At 35.0% G+C, this 27,672-nt stretch overlaps 1 protein-coding gene across 2 annotated transcripts in view; it reads right to left on the bottom strand.

The window, feature by feature from the left end:
* The window catches only part of LOC114328035 (G-protein coupled receptor 52), a 45,843-nt gene extending 19,124 nt beyond the window's left edge, over positions 1-26,719 (bottom strand). For both annotated transcript variants that reach the window (XR_003652098.2, XM_028276775.2), the window contains exons 1-3: positions 26,529-26,719; positions 15,462-15,778; positions 2,842-3,100 (exon numbers count right to left, since the gene is read on the bottom strand). Coding sequence is in view for 1 of the 2 variants with exons in the window: in XM_028276775.2 (XP_028132576.1) it covers positions 2,842-3,100; positions 15,462-15,645 (443 nt within the window). In the remaining variant the exon portion in view is untranslated. The remainder of the gene's footprint in view (positions 1-2,841; positions 3,101-15,461; positions 15,779-26,528) is intronic.
* Positions 26,720-27,672: the final 953 nt, after the last annotated feature.

The following is a 27,672-nucleotide window of genomic DNA, read 5'->3' as shown; positions in this document are numbered from 1 at the left end:
CAGTTTTTTCAAAAAGAAACCACAGAGAAGATGGACATAGCAAAGTCCTGATGGAAAAACTCAAAACGAAATAGATTTTATTATCACTGACAAAAAAGACACAGTTAAAGACATTACGGTTCTAAACAGATTTTTTACCAGTAGCGACCACAGAATGGTACGAGGTAAAATAGAAATAAGCTTAAAGAAGGAGAGGTATAAGATGATTAAAAAGAAGAACAAATCAGAACCATGGATGAAACCATCAGATGTAGATAATTTTCAGCAATGTATTTCAGACATACTTAGCAGTCCAGAACCAGAAAGTAATATATAGTAGAGTATAGTTGATCCAAAAGATGGCATAACCCAGACATCCAAAGTGAAAGTTATCCTTCAACACCAAATTGTTCTATATGGTCCACACAATGTCCAGAAAAAAGTCACACCATTTTGAGCTTCGGGTTTGGGGGGGAAAGGTGGGAGAAATCGGTAAATTCCTAGTTTTTTAAGTTTTTCGCCAATATTTCTAAAACTATGCGGTTTAGCATGAACAACCCTCTATACAAAATTGTTCCACATTAAATTTGAAATAAGAAATGCCCTATGCATAATCTTTCTAAAATGTATGGTTCCAAAGTTACGGAGGTAGTATAGTATACCTGGTCCAAAAAAAGGCCTAACCCAAACATCAAAAGTAAAAGTTTTCCTCCAACACCAAAATGTTCTATATGGTCCACATATTGTTCAGTAAAAAGTTACACCATTTTGAGCGTCAGGTTTGGGAGGGAGATGGGAGAGAAGCCGGTAAATTAGTAGTTTTTTTAGGTTTTTCGTCAATATTTCTAAAACTATGCTTTAGCGTAAACAATGTTATATACAAAAATATTCTACATGAAATTTAAAACAAAAAATGTTCTATACATAATTGTTATAAAATCAACGGTTCCAGAGTTACGGAGGGTGAAAAGTCGAGGTTTTCGATACTTTTAATATTTTTTGGGCAATATTTTGGGCAATATCATAAATTTTATGATATAACTATACCAAAAACCCAGACATCCAAAGTGAAAGTTATCCTCCAACACCAAATTGTTATATATGGTCCACATAATATTCAGAAAAAAGTCACACCATTTTGAGCGTCGTTTACCGCAGTACTAGAATATGCTTGTAAAAAATTTAACTGGGAAGAGCGAGGGCTGAATATTGACGGTAGAAGATTGACAAATTTGAAATTCGCAGACGACATAGTTTTATTCTCTGACAACCTCAAGGAGATATGTACAATGCTACATGAACTTCAGTTAGTGTGTGCCAGTGTAGTTCTTAAAATAAACTCCTCCAAAACAAAATTCATGACAAACCTAGTACCTAGCGGAAATATCAATATTGGAGACAACGAAGTAGAGCTAATAGAAAAATATATATACCTTGGACACGAAATAAAGATCACAAGAGACAACCAAACAGGCGAACTACGAAGAAGAATAAACCTAGCATGGGCAGCCTATGGAAAACTCAAATACATCTTTAAAAGCGATATACCAATTTCTTTAAAACGTACAATATTTGACCAATGTGTGTTGCCTGTGATGATTTATGGTGCCGAAACTTTGACATTCACAGCTACAACTTCTAAAATGCTGCAAATAGCCCAGAGGAAAATGGAAAGGTCAATGCTGAGTATATTGCTTCGTGACCGAGTTAGAAATGAAGACTTAAGTCGAAGAACAGGAGTTACCGATGTAATTTCCCGAATTGCCACCCTGAAAATGGAACTGGGCCGGACACGTCGCTCGAATCAGTGATGGGAGGTGGACGAAGAGATTACTTGAGTAGAGGCCGAGATTAGACAAAAGAAGTAGAGGAAGACCACCTACTCGTTGGACTGACGATCTCAAGAAAATGTCAAGAAACTGGATGCAAAGTGCTTAAAATAGAGCACAATGGACAAAAATGAGGGAGGCCTATGTCCAACAGTGGACGCAAAGGGCTGGATGATGAAACTATAGCTAGGTGGAGGTCTGATAAGTACTTAGCCTGTCCGCCCGATGGCACCACTAGTGCAAGAGGAATCTACTATCGTGTACATTCTTGTAGATGACCTATGTCAAAACCTCAGCCAAATCGGACTCGTAGTTTTGTTTTGATCGCGTGTGGAAGCGGGTGTATCTGGGAATTTTAGAAGAATGAAAAAAGAACAGTATCTATAGGTGACTCGATTCGTATTTTTGGAAGGAAAAATAAAAGATCGCTTGAGTGCCGTGTACGATTATTCTTCTCCTTCGATGGCTACCTCTTAATATTGGATTAACGAGTTTTAACTTGATGGCACGTCGGTTTTGAAGTCTCACGTCCAGTTCGCCCAGGTGCCCCGAAAACGGCTACCACGGAGAATAACGTGATAAAGAACCACGATATTGTGTTGGCAGACCTCCGATTGAAGGTGCGCGAGATAGATGAGACAGTACGTATCTCAAAAGATCGCATGGGTCATATTCTGCATGGAATCTTGGTCATGAGAAATCTTTCCGCGCTATGAGTCCCACTCAGGAGAACAAGTGCAACCATGAGACCACTTCAGAGCAGTGTCTGTGACTGTTTAAATGCAATCCGAAGGAGTTCCTACGTTGTTTCATATCAATCATCGAAACATGGATCTACTGATACATAGGAGAGACCAAGGAACATGAAATTTTATGAAAAATATTCATACACTTTTCCACTAATCCATGCTGGACTGCGCTGTTGATTTAATATTATATTGAATTAAACAAAAATATTGCTTCATGAATTTACGTTTTTATACTTTATATTTGTAAGAATTTTTTGTAATCAATAAATGGGTTGAATACTGACCTGGTTTTCGTTTGGAGCGTCTCGTACCGCAACGGTTTTCTGACCGCCAAATATCGATCTACACTAATCCACATAAAGGTGTACACAGTGACGGCCCAAAGGGTTACTTCCACGTAGCCTATCAGTCGGCAGATGACTTCCCCGTACACCCAGTCGTTCACTACTGCTGGATACACTGATAACGGTACAACTAGAAGGCCACATAGTAAATCGGCTACGGCTAAGGAAAGCAAGTAATAATTTATAACCTCCGAGGGTCCTGGAACAAAAAAAAAAAACAAAATAATAAATCTAGTAAGGTGGTTTACATCGGCCAAAGTGGCAGGAGTGCACATATATTTGCAACTTGTTCTTTTGGCTGGTAAAAATCTAGCTACTTTTCTACTCTTTTCTATTCCAAAAGAACAAGCTGGATTTAGCACAAACTTCGGAACAAACGACAATCTGCAGGCAGTACAGATACTAATTGAGAAGTCAATGGAATATAATAAGGCCCTTGTCCTAGCATTCGTGGATTTTCATAAAGACTTTGACACAATAGAGCTGGATAGCATTTTAGAAGCTCTAAATGAATGCCGCATTGATTACCGTTATAGTACACTCATCTATAATATTTATAAAGAGGTAACAATGAGTGTTAAGATACATGATAAAACCAAACAAATAAGCATAGAACGTGGCGTATGGCAAGGCGACACACTCCCGCCAAAACTATTCATAACTGTTCTGGAATATGGCTTTAAGATGCTCAACTGGGACAATAAAGGGATCACAATAGATGGAGAAAAGTTAAATCATCTTCGTTTTACAGATGGCATAATCCTTATAACTGAGGACCTAGGAGAAGTGAGGGAAATGCTAAATGAGTTAGACGTTATCTGCTGGAAAATAGGCCTGAAAATGAACTTTACTAAAACTAAATTTATGACTAATCTGATTCTTTGCGGACAGCTGATTATACGCGAATAAGAAGTAGAACTAGTGGAAAAGTACATTTACTTAGGTCATGAAATCAGAATTGGCAGAGATCAATGTGTGCTAATGCTAATGACATATGGAGCAGAGACACTGACTCTAACTAAGGCAACAGCATCAAAAATGAGGGTTGCTCAAAGGCGCATGGAAAGATCTATGCTGGAAGTAACCCTACTGGCATAAAATAAGAAATGAAGATCTCAGACAAAGAACAGGTATCACAGATGTTGTAAAACATGTCACCAAGCTTGTAACGTTACAAACGTCACATCTTTGCTATTTTATTTTTAAATACATAATTACTTTATTATATTTTCTCTAATATTTCATTAATAATTATGTTTTATTTGTTTTACCTGTTTTCTTCGTAAAAAACTCGTTGGCGCCCTCTTTTGTTATCCTATATTTACTATACCTCTTTTCATCTAACATTTAAATGATCATACTGAACGTACTTCATATATTATTACTCTCTAAATATATATATTTTAATACGGAACATGGTTGTCCGTCTCCTTATACTCTGAGCTGTCATATTTCAATGACAGTGACAATAATGGAGAGAGCCAACATTAATTTATTTAAAGACATGAAATTTAAATATTAGCTTCATTTATTTCCAGACTTTCACATCTCTTGGGGTAAGAATCTTATCATATTAATTACATTCATTATATGCCTACATGCATACCTAGCTTTTTATAATAGTTTTTATAGTATTTTTTATACCTAACCTCCCATCTTCCAAAAACATGTGTTTTTATATTTCATTTCATCTATTGTTATGCCTTTAGTAATCAAATTATTTAACTATTCCCCTCATCTTAATTCCATTTAATTTATTCTTGCCATCTGCTACTCTTTCTGACGATTATTTCTTAAAAGAATAACAGACTTGGCACACTTTGGTTTCCTTACTTCTTGATGTTTGATATTGTGTTTTATCTTCTAGTTTTTGGGAGTAAATCACTTTTCTTCCTTCGAGAGACACCAGCTTTCATCACCTGTGATGCAATTTTAAAGGCACGACAACAAGATGCATCGAACAGACAGCAGCACCCGACATCATTAGTTGCAGTGACCTAGGGCCACAACATCTGCCCAGGTCTACAAGTCTACAGCTGTACCATCCGACATCAAGAAGATCTAATATCAAATACCACAAGCCATACATAAGTATAATCTACAAATTGTTAGTTTCTGGCAAGAATTTGAATATATGTGTTAATGCATTTAATAAGTCACATTTTTATTATATCCTTATTGAACAATAAACATGATTAGCTAAAATATTATTTTGTTTGCTTCCATTCTGAATTTTCATCGTTCATATTTAAGATTAGGACAAGACGAATACACACCTTGAGAGACTGAGCTGAGCTAGGGTGAACGATAACTATCTTATGTTGATTATGATCAATAGTTGATTGAAATATTATTTTCGAATGGTATTTCAATTAGCTGGGGTAGTTTATCGCGTCTTTGTTTCAAGCTCAAATGTAACTGATCAGGGCACGTCGCCAGGCTGAAGGACTCAAGATAGAGACGGAAACTAATGGCATGGAGACCAAGGGAAGATAAACGCAGTAGAGGAAGGCCGCCTACACGATGGACAGATGATATCAGGCGGATTAGTAAAAACTAGCAACAATCAGCACAAAACCGTGAAGTGTGGAAACAATTGGAGGAGACCTATGTTCAGCAGTGGACGTAAATTGGTTGGATGATCGTGATGATATATTTGCAACATAAACTCTGCTTTCTCAAACCATATTCTACCTACAAACCACCTTTATTCAATTCTAGGTGTTAAACTCTAACAAACTTGTAGAATGAGAAATATACTAGATATTTTGGAATCATAGACATTAGTAGAACCAAATCAAGTGACATTGAAATAAGTTTGAATGAACAGCTTCTGCTATCGGAGAATAAGAGAATAAGATTAAGGCGAGAATAAAACGAGCTAGAGCAGCATTTAACAATATGAAAAAGCTCCTCATAACAAAGATTTATCACTTTCCCTAAGACTACGTCTAGTTAAATGCTAAGCTACATTTTTCCGATCTTACTATATGGTGTGGACCTGAACGCTGACAGAGGCGCTCACGAAAAAACTAGAAGCATTCGAAATTACAGTAAAAACTGGGGTATTAAATCAAGGATCAGATTTAATGCCCGATATAACAAAATCAGAAATCAAAGAGGCTCTGAAGAAAATGAAAAATAATCGAACCCCAGGCGAAGGTGGAATAGTATCAGAAGCACTAAAAATTGGAGGAAATATACTACTTGAAAAAATTAAACTACTTTTCAATACCTGCCTTCACAACGTCAATATTCCAACAGACTGGAACAACGCTACTATGATTCTATTACACAGAGCAGGAGACAAAGCCAATTTAGAGAATTACAGACCGATTAGCCTCCTCAGCCATTTATATAAGTTATTTACGCGAATAATAGTTAAGAGAATGAAAAAAAGTTAGAGACTTATTAACCAAGAGAACAGGCAGGATTCCGAAAAAGTTACGGAACAAATGACCATCTACAAAGTATAAAAACCCTAATAGAGAAAATAGTGGAATACAATAAACCTCTAGTTCTAGTTTTTATCGATTTTCATAAAGCCTTTGACACAATTGAGCTTAGCAAAATATTACAGGCGCTTAAATAATGCAGGCTAGATTATAGGTATACAAAATTATTACACAAAATATACTTAAAGGCAACAATCACTGTCAAATTACATACTAACAGTAATCGCATAAAAATAGAACAGGGTGTTAGAGAAGGAGACCCAATGTCACCTAAACTTTTTAATACGGTCTTAGAACATGTTTTCAAGCGTTTGGATTGGATGACAAATGGAATAAAAATAGATGGAGAATACCTAAACAACTTACGCTTCGCCGATGATATAGTCATAGTAGCTGAGGATCTAGGTATGGCAGGAGAGATGGTACAAGAACTCGTTGTGGCTACAGAAAATGTAGGTTTAAATATAAAAATCTCGAAAACAAAAATAATGACAAATTTGGTACCCAACCAGAACATCAGTATTGTTGGGAAGGAAATAGAACTCGTAGATAGATATAAATAACTGAGACATGAAATTACGATTGGTAGGGATAACCAGACTCATGAACTGAAGAGAAGAATAGGTCTTGGGTGGGCAGCATTTGGAAAACTGAGAGAAACTTTTAAAATTGAGTTGCCCACATGCCTAAAGAGAAAGGTATTTGATCAGTGCGTCCTTCCAGTCTTGACGTAGGGATCAGAAACAGCCTGAAGCCTCGGCTACCAAACTAAGAGTCACGCAGAGAAGAATGGAGCGGTCAATGTTGGGAATAACTCTGCGAGACAAAATCAGAAACGAAGAAATCAGGAGAAGAACAAAGGTGACTGACGTCATCGAGAGGATAGCCAGGTTGAAGTGGAGATGAGCAGGACACATAGCCAGAATGACAGATGGACGATGGACGAAAAGGTTATTGGGATGGAGGCCAAGAGAGGACAAGAGAAGCGTCGGTCGACCGCGTACAAGATGGACTAACGACTTAAGAAAGGTACATAAAAACTGGATGAGAGCGGCGCAGGATAGATGGGGTTGGAAACGAGGGGAGGAGGCCTATGTTCAGCAGTGGACTTTTGAGGCTGGATGATGATGATGATTCGGTACCGTCTACTGCAATTGATTATTCAGGGTAAAATAGACAGTAAGCGAGACCCAGGCAGGAGAAGACACTCGTGGCTCCAAAATCTGCGGAAGTGGTTCGGGCTCACATCCGTCGAACTATTCAGAAGTCTCGCAAGCAAGATCAGAATTGCCATGTTAATAGCCAACGTTCACAACGGACAGGGCACTGGAAGAAGAAGAACATGTTACAGAAATACGAGATAGTAAACAGCTTTGTCTCTCTCGGGTCTAGTATAAATAACGATGCTAACTTTGAAGCAGAAGTTCGGATTCGTATTGGTATGGCAAAATATACGATAAGTCGCCTAACTAAAGTTTGGAAAAACAGATCTATCTCTTAAAATATCAAGATAAGACTGGTGAATGCCCTAGTATTCTCAATATTTCTATACGGAGCAAAGACTTGGACTCCTCGCGCATGCGAGCACCAAAAAATTGATTCCTTTGAGATGTGGTGCTGGAGAAGAATGCTGCGCATACCTTTGACAGCTCATAGGACAAACGTTTCCATTCCAAACCAACTCAATATTAAAAAAAGGCTGTCCACAATATGTCTGCAACGAATTCTGCAATTCTTTGGTCACGTGGTTCGCAGAGGTGACGACAATTTGGAGAGAATAATTGTTTCTGGAAACGTTAAGGGAAAAAATGAAGAGAAAAATCACCAATTAGATGGTCAGATCAAATTAAGAATTCATCTAGAAACTCATTCTGCGAAGCTCTTAGAGCAGCTCAAGATAGAGGTATATTGGAAGAAATCACAATCCTCAGTAATGGGGAAACGACAAAAGAGAGAGAGAGCGAGAGAGAGAGAGAGATTACACCTCTTGTAAATTTATTCTTGGCTATAACTAACTGTTGGGTTTTACATCTTTGTCACGTCACAATTAATTTGATGGGTCCCTTGATGACACACTCTGGAAGAACAAACACCTAAGACAAGACACACAAGCAAGAATCTATAAAGCAGCAATTAGACCTATATTGACATACACGGCGGAGATAAGACCTGACACATCTAAAACGAGACGACTACTAGAAACAACAGAGATGAAAATACTCCGACGAATATCAGGGAAAAGTCTGTTGGATAGGGAGAGAAGGGAAAACATAAGAAGATCATGCAATGAAGAAGACATAAATAGATGGGTGACAAAACGGAAAAAGGAGTGGAACGAACACACTAGTAGAATGGCAGAGGATAGGATAGTACGAATAGCACGAGATAAGTCACCAAATAGACGAAGACGTATTGGCAAACCAAGAAAAAGATGGTGCGATAACTTAAACAATTTAGGAGGCTACATACAAAAAGGAAGAAGAAGAAGAAGACAATTAATTTATGGATACTAATGATTTAGAATATTAAATGTATGTAGAAAAGTTATACTGGCGTGAAACAGCGACTTTTCAGCGTTTTTTCAGCAAGTTTCATATTTTACCTTTTCTTGCCTAAAATCACCGGATTTGGGCCAGCTGACACATCATTTGTTAATAAGCTTTGGACCACCGAACAAAATAAAAAGAAAACAACCATGCTAAAATGCTCCGGTTAAATTGGACACTACCTCTCGGGCTAAAAGATATAATGGAAAAACTATAACCGGTCAGAAAAAATAATATTGTAGGCTACAAGTTTTTAATCATATAATCAGTGATAAGTGCGTTAAGAACTGGCAAAATAACGCAAAAGATGGAAATAATAATATATTGTGAAGTAAAATGAAATGAAACTAGTAGAAGTGTAAAATTATCGATATGAACCCCTAAATTTACATAACATTACATAATATGTAGTTTTTCGCCATGTTAATCGCCAACGTCAAGGGGACTTGATAGGACACGTTAAGAAGAAGAAACGTATGTATGTTATTATCTGTGTTGTTTTACTTGTTTGAAGTAGAGCTAAATACAGTCTTCTTGATATTCCTGATTTTAATCGTCTTGTGTCCTGATGTATTGACAAGTACTTTAAAAATACTTTATGATGCGGGAATTGATAATTACAAGGTAGAAACGACTTTGTGGGAATTTATAAGCAGCAGAGCGAGTGCTAGCCAAAGTTTTGGTATTAAAAATTTACAGCTAGAGACGGTCGATACCGAGCGAGAGAAAATAGGGAATGAGGCTGTTACATAAAGAACACATGTCACTTGTTTTAGTTAGACCGAGTAACTGCAGAGCAAAACTCAGGGAACGTTGCAGTTTTATTAATGAGTTTTGAAGGATCAAGAAAGAGTTCTTTGTGACGTTTTAAATTATAAATAAGGAATATTAACGGATTTGGATTGTTAGATAAGATTATCAGATAAATTCCAAGGATGGATCATATAATCATCCGCAGGGTTAAATTATAAATTTAATAGACTAAGTATTCCATCTAATAGCACATAAAATAACATTAAAAATATTACTCTACACCCTATCAGATTGAGAACAATGGGAACCTTCTCTGGTTACACCTCCGACGCTTCTAAAACTTACAAGCCATAACGGATGCGGATACTAAAGAAGATGAGGGGGAATTTTACAATTTTACAATTTAATAATATTTTTAATGTTATTTTATGTGTTATTAGATTGAAAGCTTAGTCTTTTGCTAGCAGTTGCCGCTAGGGCATCCCTGCCATTTCGTTCGTTGCAATCCGTAACTGCACGCCGGGGTTTGTCCTGGTTGGGTCAGAGAGAGCAGCATATGTACCCCAGGCTGTGGGTGAAAAATAGGTCGATTTCAGGATATAATTCAGGAATTTTTGAAACCTATCAGGTGTTGTAAAGGATGATGCCAGGAATAATTTCTACTAAAATGTAACCAAAAATATTGTGCGCTTTTTTTATTGCGATTTTCATTTTTTAAATTTGCAATTTTTAATGATTTTTAATTTTGCAGCTTAGGATATTGATTTTAGAAAAAAACTTTTTGATAGAAAGTTGTAGTAAATTAAAAAACCTACAGTTTGAGGTACAGTACGTTTAATTTGGTTAATTGGTTATTGCAAAACAGCCTGCGAAATATCCAAAATGGCCGCTTTTTACAATTGCATTATTTGTATTGTACAAATAATTTTTTTTATTTTTTAAAGTTTTAAAATGAAGATATTTCAATTACAAACATAAAAAATTTTTAAAGCCAGATTAACGAATTTGTTGCTTAGATATTATAAATTGTTTATCCCAAGAGATTAAATGTCGAACGCTATACCTTTTTTAAAAAAAGTTGTATAGAGTTGGTGAAACATCTAATCTCCTTCTAACGAGTTATATTTTCATATTCTGATGTAAATAAATGCGTAAAACATTTTTAAACCTCTAATTTTTGGATTTAAAAATAAGGAGGCAAATTTCGTTATAAACATTTAGAGCTGAAGCGGCCCTGTACATCCTATGAGTTTTTAACTTACTGAATGCTAGAATGCTGGAAAAGAGACCGGTTGGAAAGCCAAGAAAGCGCTGGGAAGACACAGTAAACAGCTATGCACAAGCCCTTTTAGGAATCCGTGTATGGAGAAGAGCAGCCACAGACAAGCAAGGGTGGAAGCAAAAAATAAAGGAGGCCAAGGCTCAATTTGGGCTGTAGTGCCGTAGAAGAAAAATAATAACAAAAGTAGTGAAAAAACGTAGACTAGAATTGCTCTGACATCTATAAAGGATACAAAGTAATAGACAAGTCAAAATATTGGTTGAAGAGTTCCTACTTGAGGGCAATGGACATCAGAAATGGGCCTAAAAAGCCTGTTAACGCTATACATACAAGCACTCCCAATTTTTCTTTTCTGTGAGACCTGTAATTTGCTACCAAATTTTAGCCTTCACCTTTATATCAATTTCGTTAATCTCAGAATTTGTTCTCTGTCGTGTTTGTCAAAACAAATCTCATAACTAATGGTATACTCACGTTCACATCGTTTTATAAGGTATTTAAGAACGCTGTGAGCTTTGGAAATAGGTAATAGCGTGTCCTGATACATTTTTGAATGTCATTAAACGTTATGTCGAATTTTATAACACGCGAGATCATGTTTCTGTATAAAAAAGTTCTACAAGAAAATTGCTATAATAAATAACGAAATGTCTGTCATATTACACAAAAAGACTAACAATCAAAAATAAAAAATACGCATAAATTCGAATATTTTTTTATGAAGTTAAATAATATACATATATCTTGATAAAAATAATATTAGTGAGCACTTTTCCTTGTTTCTTTTTCCAATGTAGTGTAGGAAACTGAGGTTGAACCTCGCCAAAATGGACACAAGTCCAGTTTTATTTTTTTTTCCAGTATATCAAGGGGTGCTTGATAGTGCTGGGTGCCCATAGTAGCTGTAACCCAATTAAAATTAAAAAAGGTGATCAAAAAGAAGTCTCGCAAAAATATTGATACAGCCCAATTACAAGACGAGAAAGTTAAGGAATCAGTTCAAAGACAACTGAACGAAAATTTAATTTGGGAAAATATCGGTGAGAATGTCGATGAGGGCTTAAATAAAATCGTAACAACAGTAAAATAAATCTGTGTGAGAAATTTACAAGGCAGGTCAAAGCTAAAAAAGCAGGCTTGGGTGACAGAAGACATATTGGATTTGATGGAACAACGGCGATTAGCGAAAAACAAAGAAACACTTTATAACAGCATATAAAAAGAAATTCGACGTAAAATACGAGAAGCAAAGAGTAAACATCTAGCCAAAGAGTGTCAAGACATTGAAGAACTTGAAAACAAATATGACACGTTTAACATGTATAAAAAAATGAAAGAAGCGGCTGTGGTATCTTCAATAAGAAACAAACTGCATTGCTACAAGATGAACATAGTAAAGTAATATTTGAAGTAGAGGACAAACTTAAATAATGGGAAAATTACGTTACGAACCTATTCGAAGACGATAGGAGTAGTTCCCCATCCGATATTACTAACTGCGACGGACCCCTAATAACACGCTCTGAGGTAATAAAAGCCATACAGTCATCAAAAGATGGCAGAGCGATTGGTCCTGATGAAATTCCAACTGAAATATACAAGCTTATAAATGATAGCAATGTTTTAGAGGCTATAACTTCGTTGTTCAATACCATTTATACCAGCGGACAACTTCCTAATGACTTTCCAAAGTAACAAGACACTTACTCAACACACACACACTACACATTACACCTGAGTTAGTCATACAATTACGTGGCTAAAGGTTCTAGTTCTAAACCAAGGCCAGAATCACAGAAAAAAAATCCACGAGGAAAAATTTTTCCTGTAGTTGGCTGTATACCATTACAAAAACATAAAATCCTTTATAAAAGGTATATTTGTTAAAATCCCTATACAGGGCTACATCAAAGACATAACTAGTTTTCGATCGGTTGACCGATCATCATCAGTGTAATCCTAAAATGTGTACAACCAGATAAAATGGTGCAAAGTATTTAAAATGTTGACTAAGGTTATAAAAAGTTATAGATTATACTCACTTAGAGTCTACATGCTAACCACCAAAGTAAAAATATTTGGGTAAGAACCCTTTACAATTGATCCGTCATAGGAACATATGAAGAAGATGTGATTTATAACATGGATGCATAACATATCCAATATTTTACGCCCGAGGTACCAATGAGCTCAATCTGACAAGTTCACATCATGGCTGTATGGAAGCAAGTAATTTTGATAACGGAAATTCTGATTGGTGACATGACAGGAATGACATTTCCACAGGAAGTTATAATTTCCCTGTTGTTTTGTGGTATTTACTGTAAAATTTGTTAAATTAATAACAATAAAAACAGTCGTTCCCACTGTGGTAAATAGTCTATTAAAACGGAAATTGACGTGATGTAAATGTTAAAATATTGTAATGAAAGAAGTAGGCAAACCACATTACACATAATATGGAAAACTTAATAAACGTTATCAAACCCTTTATATGTGATATCTAGGGCTTAGAAAAGCAGTTGTATGTTTATTTAAAGTTATCAGTTATATTAGAATAATTAAAAGGAAGATAAAAAACTTCCTAATGGCTGGTCTAATTCACTGTTTATAGCTCTACCTAAGAAGACAACATCAAAAACCTGTGCTGATTATAGAACCATCAGTTTGTTAAAATATTAATCGGATCAGTGGCTGAATGCCACCTAGCCAGGATTGTTTGGGCCTTTGGTCCTTCTTATTTTCCTTAGCATCCTTTACGTTACGAACCTATTCGAAGACGATAGGAGTAGTTCACCTCCCGATATTACTAATTGCGACGGACCCCTAATAACACGCTCTGAGGTAATAAAAGCCATACAATCATCAATAGGTGGCAGAGTGACTGGTCCTGATGAAATTCCAACTGAAATATACAAGCTCATAAATGATAGCAATGTTTAAGAGGCTATAACTTCGTTTTTCAATAGGTAACATTTATACCAGCGGACAACTGCCTAATGGTTGGTCTAATTCACTGTTTATAGCTCTACCTAAGAAGACAACAGCAAAAACCTGTGCTGATTATAGAACTATCAGTTTGTTAAACCATTTATTGAAAATTTTTCTGAAGGTAATACATGGTCGTATCTACAATAAATGCGAGGAATACCTGGATGACACACAGTTTGGTTTCCGTAACGGGTTTGGAATGAGAGAGGCATTGTTTGGAATAAACGTACTTGCTCAAAGATGTCGAGATATATCTGTAGACATATACTGTTGTTTTATTCACTTCCAAAAGGCATTTGATCGTGTTAAGCACTCTATATTGATCGAAGCTCTAAAAGACATAGGCTTGGACGGCAGAGATGTTCGAATAACTGCAAATTTATATTGAAATCAAACAACATCAGTTTTAGTAGATGGTGTGGAATCACAGGCTCTTAAAATTAAAAGAGGGTACGGCAGGGATGGCTCTTGTCACCACTGCTTTTCAACGTTTACTCCGAAAGAATTTTCAGAAAAGCTCTTTCTGAAAAACAAGAAGAAATACTTGTGAACGGTGAAGTCATCAATAATTCGCGATATTCGGACGATACAGTGCTCCTAGCTTCTAGTCAAGACGATCTGCACACACTACTTGATAGTGTCGTTGAGAGTTGTAGGGAGGCAGGTCTGGATCTGAACAAACGGAAAACCAAAATACTCGTAATAAGTAAACAGCAGCATATAAAACCGTCTATATATGTAAATAACACCAAACTTGAGCAAGTTGATACAATCGTTTACCTTGGACAGCAACTAAATTGTAACGCAGAAAGTCACGGCGAAATTAGATCTAGGATAGAGAAGGCTAGAGCCGCTTTTAGAAGGATGTTCAAGGTACTATGTAACAGAGACCCAAAATTGGCATTGAGGATCCGCCTACTTCGCTGCTACGTGTTCTCGGTCTTACTTTATGGTGTCGAGTCCTGGACTGTGAATAAAATCGATCTAAACCGCCTTGAGGCTTTCGAAGTGTGGTGCTATAGAACAATTTTAACAGTTTCCTGGGTGAAATCATAATAATTTACTGAGATCATAAAAAGCATCAAGCAGAGAAAGCTGGAGAACTTCGGACATGTAATGAGAGGTCTCAAATATAGGTTGCTATAAAATATTATGCAAGGAAAAATAGCAGACAAACGCAATCCAGGGCGAAGAAGAACCTCATGGTTGAAGAACTTGCGACATTGGTATGGTGTTGATACAAGCATGCTATTTAGGGTGTCAGTGAATAATTAATTAAGATAGCTATGATGGTAACCAACGTTCTGAAAGGACATGGTACATGAAAAAGGAGAAGTGCTCATTATGAGACTAACTGACTATTTTTTTTCTTAAAAAATTTACCCCTGGAACCCCCTTTTTCATCCCTTTAAAGGGGGTAATTTGTGGTTTTTGTGAAACAACCCTTCCTGTACGTTTTCACTATTAACTTCTTCACTAATAAATTCACTAATCCGTGCCATGCGCTAGGAAAGGAATAACTTACGAACTTACCTCTGAAATTGATTAAAGTTGCAATAATGAGGACATTGGTAATTATAATCGCCAGAGCCACAACAAAAATAATACTGGCTTGAGCTAGCGACCTCAGAGTAAACACTATCTCCGCATCTTCATTGGAAAGGCTGTAGATAAGCATAGTAGAGGTGTCCCTGCGTAACATCCCGTGGTGGGACATCCGGGACGGGAAATGCTAACGGTGTAGGGACAACTTCCACAAGTTACTATGCATCGGTTGGTGCGACCTCGTTGATGACGTTACGTTTTTCAATACCCGCAGGATCGTCGATGGTGTAGGACGGGGAATCACTCTGAAACAAGATTAGGTATTTGAATAAAAGAAACTAATGCTTCGATGTTTGGCGATTTCATGCCAGGCTTTCGATAAGACCTATAAATAAAAACTGCGGATATTAAATATATTGTGACGCTGAGTAAATATTGACCGTCGAAGATTCCGGCCTATTTTTGTAATTCCACGTTTTTTTATTACCTGTTTGATTTATGATGTAAACATTGTCTTCATTCTAGACCTTCGCCGATTGTACTAGTAATAGCTTCTTTTCACTTCATCCATCCAGCCCTAATTCTACTGCATGCATCTCCATCTACAAGGAAAAAGTTTTCCTGTAGTTGGCTGTATACCATGTAATACAAAAAATAGTAAGTCCTTTATAAAAGCTATATATTTAAAATCCCTAAGAAGGGCTACATTACAATCACATTACTAGTTTTCGACTGGTTTACCAGTCATCATCAGTGCTTACCTAAAATGAATATAACCTGATAAAATATTGAAAAGATTGAAATTTTGACTAAAAAGCTGTCGGTTATACTCACGTGAAGTTTACATGCTAACCACCAAGATATAGTTTAACAAAAATATGTGGGTCAAAGCCCTGTATAAGTGGTCCGTTAAGGAAACATCAATTAAAAATGCCAATTGGAGCATGGATGTTTAAACTATTTTAAAATAATGCCCCAGGTAACATCTGAGCTGTGGTTTGACTAGATTACATGGTGAAAGGCTGGTAGCAAATGACAATGAAATAGGTGGATATCTCAGAACGATGACAAGACAGACAGAAATGACAGTTCCACAGGAAGTTGCAAAATTAGCCTGTCATATTTAAAGACTATGGTTTACAATTTGTTAAAATTAGAAATGATGTAACAACACACTCCATTGTGAACATTATCATTTGAAATTCAGTAAGCAAAATGTTGTTAAAAATGTATATGCGTATACTGTTAGTGGAGATGGCTAGGCAATCCACATTACACAAATGTTAATACATATTCGATAACTGAAATCAGTAATAAAATATTTTTGTCAAAAACCTAAGATTTAGAAAAGCAATTTTGTGTTAATGTAAAGTTATCGAATTTATTTAACTTATTGACAGTTGTTGGGATTTGTGTAAATTTAAAATGAATCGCAATGGGGGTGGCTAAGGTGTAAAAATGTCTTAAATAATCTAGGGTGATGTATCATTGGAAAGCACAAGCTCAAACTAAGGCGACTAATTCCTGAAGACTTCGCAGGCTGCCCGGATCCCTAAGGGTCCAAAAACAAAACCGTCGTAAGATGATGACAATAGGGGCTGGGGATATGAAACGTCTGTGAGGAAGGTAATGAGAAAAGAACATGAACGGGACCTAGAAAGAAAATTGGGCTATTGATTTTTTTTTACTAATTAATTTGGTTTTACTAGTAAAACCAAATCAATAGCCCAATTTTCTTTCTAGGTCCTGTTCATGTTCTTTTCTCATTACCTTCCTCAAAGACGTTTCATATCCTTAGCCCCTGTTGTCATCATCTTACGACGATTTTGGTTTTTGGACCCTTAGGGATCCGGGTAGCCTGCGAAGTCTTCAGGAATTAGTCGCCTTAGTTTGAGCTTGAGCTTTCCAATGATACATTACCCTAGATTATTTAAGACATTTTTACACCTTAGCCACCCCCATTGTGATTCCTTTTAAATTTACACAAATCCCAACAACTGTCAATAAGTTAAATAAATTCGATAACTTTACATTAACACAAAATTGCTTTTCTAAATCTTAGGTTTTTGACAAAAAGATTTTATTACTGATTTCAGTTATCGAATATGTATTAACATTTGTGTAATGTGGATTGCCTAGCCATCTCCACTAACAGTATACGCATATACATTTTTGACAACATTTTGCTTACTGAATTTCAAATGATAATTTTCACAATGGAGTGTGTTGTTACATCATTTCTAATTTTAACAAATTGTAAACCATAGTCTTTAAATATGATAGGCTAATTTTTCAACTTCCTGTGGAACTGTCATTTCTGTCTGTCTTGTCATCGTTCTGAGGTATCCACCTATTTCATTGTCATTTGCTACCAGCCTTTCACCATGTAATCTAGTCAAACCACAGCTCAGATGTTACCTGGGGCATTATTTTAAAATAGTTTAAACATCCATGCTCTAATTGGCATTTTTAATTGATGTTTCCTTAACGGACCACTTATACAGGGCTTCGACCCACATATTTTTGTTAAACTATATCTTGGTGATTAGCATGTAAACTTTACGTTTACCCGACAGCTTTTTTTAACCTTATTCAAATGTCAATCTTTTCATTATTTTATCAAGTTATATTCATTTTAGGTAAGCACTGATGATGACTGGTAAACCAGTCAAAAACTAGTTATGTGATTGTGATGTAGCCCTTTTTAGGGATTTTAAATATATACCTTTTATAAAGGATTTACTATTTTTTTTCATCTCCATCTATTTCTCCATTATCCTGTAATACCGATCCCAGGTACTTAAAACTATTGATTTTTACAATCAGTTCACCATCCAAAGACACCATTTTATTTGTAGTAACTCCATCTTTAAATGAACATTGCAAATACTCTGTCTTTGTCCTACTAAGTTTTAAACCTTTTTCCTCCAGAGCTTGTCTCCACTGTTCCAGTTTTTGTTCTAAGTCTCTTTCACTATTTTCTACTAACACTACATCATCAGCATACATTAGGCACCATGGAATGCTACCCTGTAGTTTCGCTGTTATCTGGTCCAAAACTAATGAGAATAAAATAAGGACTAAGCACGATCAAGATCAATGAATACCATATGAGCGTTTGTTTCTTTATTCCTGTATTTTTCCATCAACTGTCTTAAAATGAAAATTGCATCTGTTGTTGATCTGCCCTGCATAATAGAAAATAGAATATTATATATGGCGTCAATAAGTTATTTCATCAATGACATACCATGACGTCACTTTTACTTTTACTCCCTAGTGAGTAAAAGTACTTTGTCTCCCTATGGAGGAAAAGTACGACTTTTCTCCCTACAATCACAGGTCAGGAAATGTATACTTTCGGTAGAGGTAGGTGGAAATAGCTATTTGTATAACAAGGGAGGAAAGTGCTACTTTTCCTCCCGAGAATGAAGTTTACTGCAGGACGCGTAGCGGAGGGCAGTAATCATTCAAGGGAGGAAAAGGCACTTTACTCCCACGTTATACATATGGTTTTTCCACCTTCCTCAAATTAATAACAAGTCATTTTTTCATTTTTACTTTATTTATGTAACTAACCAACAAAATTTATTAAAACTAAAACTAACAAGTAGGTACAATGTAACTGTCAACTGTCAAATATAAGTCAAATTATTAATATAAACATTGTTAAATCAAAATAACAATTTACTGTTTTTTACCATTCTGCAAAATACAGGGTGTTTTATAAATAAACGTTAAAATGTATAGATACTTACGTAATAGAAAATAGATATTGTACAGGGCGTCTATAAGTTATCTTTCATGAATGAAATACCATGACGTCACTTTTACTTTTCCTCCCTAGGGAGGAAAAGTACAACTTTGCTCCCTACAATCAGGTCCGGAAAGGTATACTTTCGGTAGAGGTAGGGGGAAATAGCTATTTGTATAACAAGGGAGGAAAGTGCTACTTTTCCTCCCGAGAATGAAGTCTACTGCCTGACGCGTAGCGGAGGGCAGTAATCATTCAAGGGAGGAAAAGGCACTTTACTCCCATGTTATACATATGCTTTTTCCACCTTCCTCAAATAACAAGCCATTTTTTCATTTTTACTTAATTTATTTATGTAACTAACCAACAAAATGTATTAGAACTAAAACTAACAAGTAGGTAAAATATAACTGTCAACTGTCAAATATAAGTCAAATTATTAATGTAAACATTGTTAAATCAGAATAACAATTTACTGTTTTTTACCATTTTGCAAAATTACTGGCATTACTTACGTAATAAAAAATAGATATAGTACAGGGCGTCAATAAGTTATATTTCATGAATGAAATACCATGACGCCACTTTTACTTTTCCTCCTTAGGGAGGAAAAGTACAACTTTGCTCCCTACAATCAGGTCCGGAAAAGTATACTTTCGGTAGAGGTAGGTGGAAAAAGATTTTTTTCTATGGACGCTATACAATATGCAACTTCTCTCACTACTTACATACATTCAAAACGAAAAATTCCTCACACAGTGAGAAAAGTAGGCCATTGCAGTGAGAAATATTTCTTCTCACGGGTTCTCCTACGGTCTTCCATACTATGATCGCCGTTTCCATGGTAACATGCACAATACAAACACAATTAATGTTGTCAAATAAATGTGTTAAAGCAATACTTATTACGAATTACCTTTTAAAACTGTTCAAAAATAACTGTTAATTAGAATTTTAAAAAGTAAGGTATATAAATTTTAAGAATATGAAATACCTACATGTATATGTATTTTATTTCAATTTATGCATATAATATACTTAAAAGCACCTAAATTATTTAATTTTGAAGTTCGAACTCTTGACAAAACCACATCCTTAGAAAAAGTACAGTGTACAACACATGAGAAAATGACACATTTCTCCCTCGCTTGATTTGCGGCCCTCGCCTCGTGCCTCGGCTCGTGCCAACAAACTTCTGCGCTCGTGAGAAATATGTCTTTTTTCTCACTTATTGTACAATATACTATATTATATACATTTTAAAGAGACACTAAAATACTACGTGGCAGTCCGATAAATACTTAGCCTACAAAAGAAAAAGGAAAATTTTGGAAAAGTGGCAATTTATTTCTCTACATAGTCTCCTTTTAGCTCGGTACACTTGCCCGAGCCATGTTTTAACTTCTTTAACCCGTCTGAAAAATACCTTTTCTCGAGGTCTGCAAAATAGGCTTCCTTGGTAGCGATGACCTCCTCATTCGACTTAAATTTCTGCTCAGCGAGTATCTTTTTCAAGTTTGGAAACAAATAGTAGTCGCATGGGGGCAAATCTGGAGAATACGGTAGATGGGGCAACAGTTCGTAGCCCAATTCGACAAATTTGGCCATGGCAACGGCGGAGTTGTGAGCCGGTGCGTTGTCATGGTGGAAGAGCACTTTTTTCTTTGCCAAATGGGGCCGTTTTTCTTCAATTCGGCGTCGAATCGGCCCAATAATTCGGCATAATAGGGCCCTGTGGTCATTTTGCCCTTCTCTAAGTAGTCGATGTAGATCACACCTTGTGAATCCCAGAAAATGCTGGACATCACCTTTCCGGCTGATTGGACAGTCTTCGCCTTCTTCGTAGCACGTTCGCCGGGTGCTGTCCACTCTTTCGACTTTTCCTTGGTTTCTGGTGTACACCAGTGAATCCATGTTCCGTCAACGGTTATGAAACGACGTAAAAACTCCTTTGGATCACACTTAAATAGCGTCAATCACTGCTCTGAAGTGGTCTCACGGTTGCGCTTATTGTCTGAAATGAGCAAAGGCGGCACCCATCGCGCCGACAGCTTTCTCATGCCCAAAATTTCATGCAGAATATGACCTACGCGATCTTTGAGATGCCTACTGTGTCAGCTATCTCGCGCACCTTCAGGCGGCGGTCTGCCAATACAAGATCGTGGATTTGTGTCACGTTATATTCCATGATAGCCATTTTCGGAGCACTTATGCGTGGCTCATGAAAAACCGACGTTCGTCCTCGTTAAAACTCATTAAACCAATTTTTGACAGTTGCCATCGAAGGAGAAGAGTCACAGAATCAAAGCGCTCTTTGATTTCGCTGCGTGATTTCCCTTCCAAAAACAAGAATCGAATTGACGGGTCTAGATGCCAACCGGACATTTCCACTTTTTAGTCAAAATTAGTTGAATACACTTCGAGTGATTAGAGATCTATATATTAACAATTTGATAAAGAGCAAAATTGGACAGTTCCTAGTAGTAATTCAGTGTGAAAGAATTGGTTCAAATGCAAAAGTGGACTTTTCCTCCAATTTGAGATAGGGAACAGTAAAGTTGTAATTTTTTTTTAAGTTTACTCAGAATGACATAAAGTGGAAATGTCCGGTTTTGAATCTAGACCCCTCAATTACCGACCGATATTGCTCTTTTTCCATTTTATTAAAATCCGCGGACACGGAAAGTGTCATTATAATATACATATTATAATACATGCTATAAACTAATATTTAGATATTATTTACTAATTTATTTATTACCCCAGGCTGTGGGTGAAAAAACGTGATATAATTCAGGAATTTTTGAAACCTATCAGGTGTTGTAAAGGACGATGCCAGGAATAACTTCTACTAAAATGTAACCAAAAATATTGTGCGCTTTTTTTTTAATTGCGATTTTCATTTGTTAAATTTGCAATTTTTATTGATTTTTAATTTTGTAGCTTAGGATATTGATTTTAGAGAAAAACTTTTGAATAGAAAGTTGTAGTAAATTAAAAAACCTACAATTTGAGCTGTGGTAAGTTTAATTTCGTTAATTGGTTATTGCAAAACAGCCTGCGAAAGGTCCAAAATGGCCGTTTTTTACAATTGCATTATTTATTGTACAAATAATTTTTTTTTTATTTTTTAAAGCTTTAAAATGAAAATCTTTCAATTCCAAACATAAAAAAAATTGTAAAGCCAGATTAACGAATTTGTTGCTTAGATATTATAAATTGTTTATCCCAAGAGATAAAATCTCGAAGGCTATAACTTTTTGAAAAAAAATTGTAGAAAGTTGGTGAAACATCCAATCTTCTTCGAAAGAGTTATGTTTTCATATTCTGATGTAAATAAATGCGTAAAACATTTTTAAACCTCTAATTTTTGGATTTGAAAATAAGGGGGCAAATTTCGTTATAAACATTTAGAGCTGAAGCGGCCCTGTACATCCTATGAGTTTTTAACTTACATATTATTGTTGCTGAAGATGAAACGAAGGTTTATAAAAAAATAAAAAATTTCTACGACCAACTGAAGCCGAGATAATTTTTGGGTTTGCAAATAAGTGGGCAAATTTCGTTATAAACATTTAGAGCTGAAGCGGCCCTGTATATCCTATGAGTTTCTAACTTACAGATTATTGTTGCTAAAGACGAAACGAAGATTTATAAAAAAATTAAAATTTTCTACAACCAACTGAAGCCGAGATAATTGTTTTTTATTCTTAAATCATAGTGCCTTTATTTATAACAATTAAGAAATTATTTTACAGTAATTGACTAAAGAAAGACTTATATTATCTTAAAATAAAAATTATTATAAAATATAATTATATTTAATTTTTAAAAATAATTTTTTAAATCGGTGCTTTTGCAAGCGGCCGAATTTTGCAAATCGCCCGGCTCGCTTCAAATCCGCGCGCTCGGAAAATTTTTACGTAACTTGTATTAAATGACAGAAAACAATTTAATAATATTACCATTATAATATACAGTCTCTTTACCACTGTATTTGTTTTTCTTTATAAACTTTTATATGTGAAATCCAAAAAGAATAGTCACTACAAGAAGAAAAAGTTTTACGTATATTATAGTAAGAAGTAACATTATTATTATCATATTTAGATAACAATGAAAAAATTAAAAATATAGTTATATATTTCATATATATGTATCATTTTTGTAATATTATTTCTTCAGAAATAAAATTTCACATATAAAAGTTTATCAAGAAAAACAAATACAGTGGTAAATAGATTGTATATTATTACGGTAATACTATTAAATTGTTTTCTGTCAAAATTTAATACAAGTTACGTGAAAATTTTCCGACCGCGCTGATTTGAAGCGAGCCGGGCGATTTGCAAAATTCGGCCGCTGTCAAAAGCACCGATTTTAAAAATAATTTTTAATAATTAAATGTATTTATATTTTATAATAATTTTTATTTTAAGATAATATAAGTCTTTCTTTAGTCAATGACTGTAAAATAATTTCTTAATTGTTATAAATAAAGGCACTACGACTTAAGAAAAAAAAAAACAATTATCTCGGCTTCAGTTGGTTGTAGAAAATTTTTATTTTTTTTTTAAATCTTCGTTTTTTCTTCAGCAACAATAATCTGTAAGTTAGAAACTCCTAGGATGTACAGGGCCGCTACAGCTCTAAATGTTTATAACGAAATTTGCCCCCTTATTGGCAAACCCAAAAATTATCTCGGCTTCAGTTGGTCGTAGAAATTTTTTATTTTTTATAAATCTTTGTTTCATCTTTAGCAACAATAATCTGTAAGTTAAAAACTCATAGGATGTACAGGGCCGCTTCAGCTCTAAATGTTTATAACGAAATTTGCCCCCTTATTTTCAAACCCAAAAATTAGAGGTTTAAAAATGTTTTACGCATTTATTTACATCAGAATATGAAAATATAAATCTTTCGAAGGAGATTGGATGTTTCACTAACTTTCTACGATTTTTTTTCAAAAAGTTATAGCCTTCGACATTTGACCTCTTGTGATAAACAATTTATAATATCTAAGCAACAAATTCGTTAATCTGGCTTTACAACTTTTTTTATGTTTGGAATTGAAAGATTTTATTTTTAAAGCTTTAAAAAATAAAAAAAATAATTTGTACAATAAATAATGCAATTGTAAAAAAACGGCCATTTTGGACCTTTCTCAGGCTGTTTTGCAATAACCGATTAACGAAATTAAACTTACCATAGCTCAAATTGTAGGTTTTTTAATTTACTACAACTTTCTATTAAAAAGTTATTCTCTAAAATCAATATCCTAAGCTACAAAATTAAAAATCAATAAAAATTGCAAATTTTACAAATGAAAATCGCAATTAAAAAAAAAGCGCACAATATTTTTGGTTACATTTTAGTAGAAGTTATTCCTGGCATCGTCCTTTACAACACCTGATAGGTTTCAAAAATTCCTGAATTATATCCTGAAATCGACCTATTTTTCACCCACAGCCTGGGGTATATTTCAAATTTATCTTATTGTGTTCATGTTTTAATGAAATTAACGCGATAATTCTATGAAATAAAATTATTTTGACATAATATTTAAAAGTCAGATCAGTAGACAATTACAATGGTTTTGAATCGTCGTCGTGGAAACCAATATCGTCGTGGAAACAGTCGTCGTGGCAACCCATTAAATTGAAAGTTTGGTTTTGACAACCTTGTCAAAGAATTAATTTGTGTATTTTCACTTCTAAATAAAAATTGATATAACTCTATTTTGTGTGGCTTTTTTACAAACGTACAGCCCTAGAAAAAATATTGTTCCTAACTCATGCGGAAAGTGTCTTCTCCGCACTCGACTGCTTGCCCGAACTCCTCTATCGCGTCGTTCAGGTCAACTGCAGTCTCGTGCGTGAAAGTATCACTTTCCGCACTAGTTAGGAAAATAACTATTGTAATCCACTATTTTAGTGACATATTTTCTCTAGCGGATTTAAACTCATATAAACCAAAGAACATATTTAAAGTGGTATATATAATATTTATATATAATAATTAATTTATAAAATATAAACTTTAAGTATATTAACTTTTAATTATTTATTTAAAAAAATAAAAAACGATACGCAACAGCCGGGTTTCGAACTCGGGACCTCTCGATCTGCAATCTAATGCTCTACATACCACTGAGCCACCATCAATTTGTAATTATCGATTTGTTGACGTACTTTAAAATGAAATCTAAATAGGTATAATTGCATTAGTCACATTTTTAAAATAGTTTGAAATTAAAAAAATCGATTTATCCGTAATGAAAAACTGGAACGAACATGTAAACCAAATGGAACTATATAGATTAGCGAACATCTGTAAAAATAACAAGCAGTATGGCAGAAGACCCGTTGGAAGGCCGCCAAAAAGGTGGAAAGGCAATGTACAGTCAACAACAACTGAAAGAGAATAAGAGGTAGACAAACAGGAGTAATCCTAGTCGCACGAAGAAGAAGAGGAAGAAAAAGAAGATTTATCCATATAATAGAAATTAAATATTGGATTATTAGCAAGTTCTGAGCTATTCTGAAAATTTCAGGTGCCTAGGTAGCCTAGAACTCTGTTTAAAATGGATTACAAAATTTTCGGAGACTGAAAACAGTGGGAACCTTCTCTGGTAACACCTCCGAGGCTTCTACAATTTGCAAGCCATAACGGATGCTGAGACTAAGGAAGATGAGGGAATTTTACAATTTATAATTCACGTCCCATCTGCTGAGCGCGGTAAAGTTCCAACGAGAATGGTTCCCTTCGTACTCCAATTTGAGTAAACATAAATCAAAAATGAATAACCATTTTCAATTTGGTTGCAACACGAAACTACAGCCGCATCATACTATTCTCGTTGGAACTTTACCGCGCTGAGCAGATGGGACGTGAATTATAAATTGTAAAATTCCCTCATCTTCCTTAGTCTCAGCATCCGTTATGGCTTGCAAATTGTAGAAGCCTCGGAGGTGTTACCAGAGAAGGTTCCCATTGTTTTCAGTCTGGTAGGATGTAGAATGACATTTTTGGATGTTGTTTTATGTGCTATTAGATTGAAAACTTAGTTTTTTTTATATAAAAATGTTTTAAAAACCAAGGCGAAGGACAGGAAGCAATGCAGCTGGTTCTAGAGCGGGTCAAGACGTACAATAGGTTGTACAGTCAATGATGATGATGAAATATGATTTATATAAGCAACATTTTATTAAAAATTAAACCATTTTCCGAAATAAATTGAATAATAAACAACAGATAAGCTAAGTTATTCTACAGCTATATGGACATATATTTGAACTTACTTTCCTATTTTCATGGATAGTTCTTCCCAACCTCGTGCCATATTTGTATCTACAGACACGACAATGATTTCCTATCAACTTCTACAATGGCAACGCTTGAAGATTGTCTTGTGGCACATCAGATACTGTAACAAAAAGAAAATATATTACTTACTGAATATTCTATTCTTGGGGACTGCATTTATTTCAATACTTATAAAATGAATATAACTGGAGAAAAAAATACTAAGTAAACAGCAGTTCATTAAAAATCGATATATAGAGAAAAACACACTCAACGAAAAAGGTACGTAATATTAATAAAAATGTTAATTCAGATAACAAAAGCAATACTTAAATTAGTCCAATTCTTGGTTTTATTGGAACAACAAAGCGATGTTCATCAATTCATTATTTTCGTTAGTTGATCCAATGTATTACGTTTATTGAATGGAAGAACATCCAGTTATTAATATTACGAACACTGTTCACTGAGTCAACGAACACTATTCATTGAAACAACAACGTCGTTAATTGACCGACGAAAACTATTCGTTGTATCAATAACAGTGTTATTTCTCCTAACTTATTTCGTTTATCTCTACAATTATTTCCGTTTATTCTTACAATTAATTCCGTTCATTCCCACAATAAATACGGTTATTCTTACAAGCAATTCTATTCATCCCTAAAATCAGTTTCGTTCATTCCTACTATGAACGTATTTTATATTGATAAAATAACTGAATGCATTAGCTCAATGTGTGATATCAATTGATTAAAAATAATTTTGCAAATCCCCCTTTTTTGTCCTAAACCTAATGGACTTTACACTTTTTCACTGTGTGATTTCTCATATGATTTCATTTATAAAGTGCGCTGGAAAAAGTGTTGCCCCCTTATTAACTTATTATTTATTTTTAGCACATAAGCAAAACGCTCGAACACGCCGTTTTTGAAAATAATCAAAGTATATTATAACATCAATGTTTCGAACTTTACGCGATCCTTCTTCAGATGACAGCCACAACTTTGGTTTTTTTTTAAATAGGAAAGTACATCATGTGCTAGCTCATTTAAAAGCGTTTAAAATAGTGATTTCAAAAATGGATACCACTTTAATCCTTTTGGAGAGAGCAGGTGCAAAATTTTGATCGAATTCTTT

The sequence above is a fragment of the Diabrotica virgifera genome, chromosome 9, assembly GCF_917563875.1.
Source record: "Diabrotica virgifera virgifera chromosome 9, PGI_DIABVI_V3a".
NCBI lineage: Eukaryota > Metazoa > Arthropoda > Insecta > Coleoptera > Chrysomelidae > Diabrotica > Diabrotica virgifera.
This window is presented reverse-complemented; position numbering and strand designations above follow the sequence as displayed.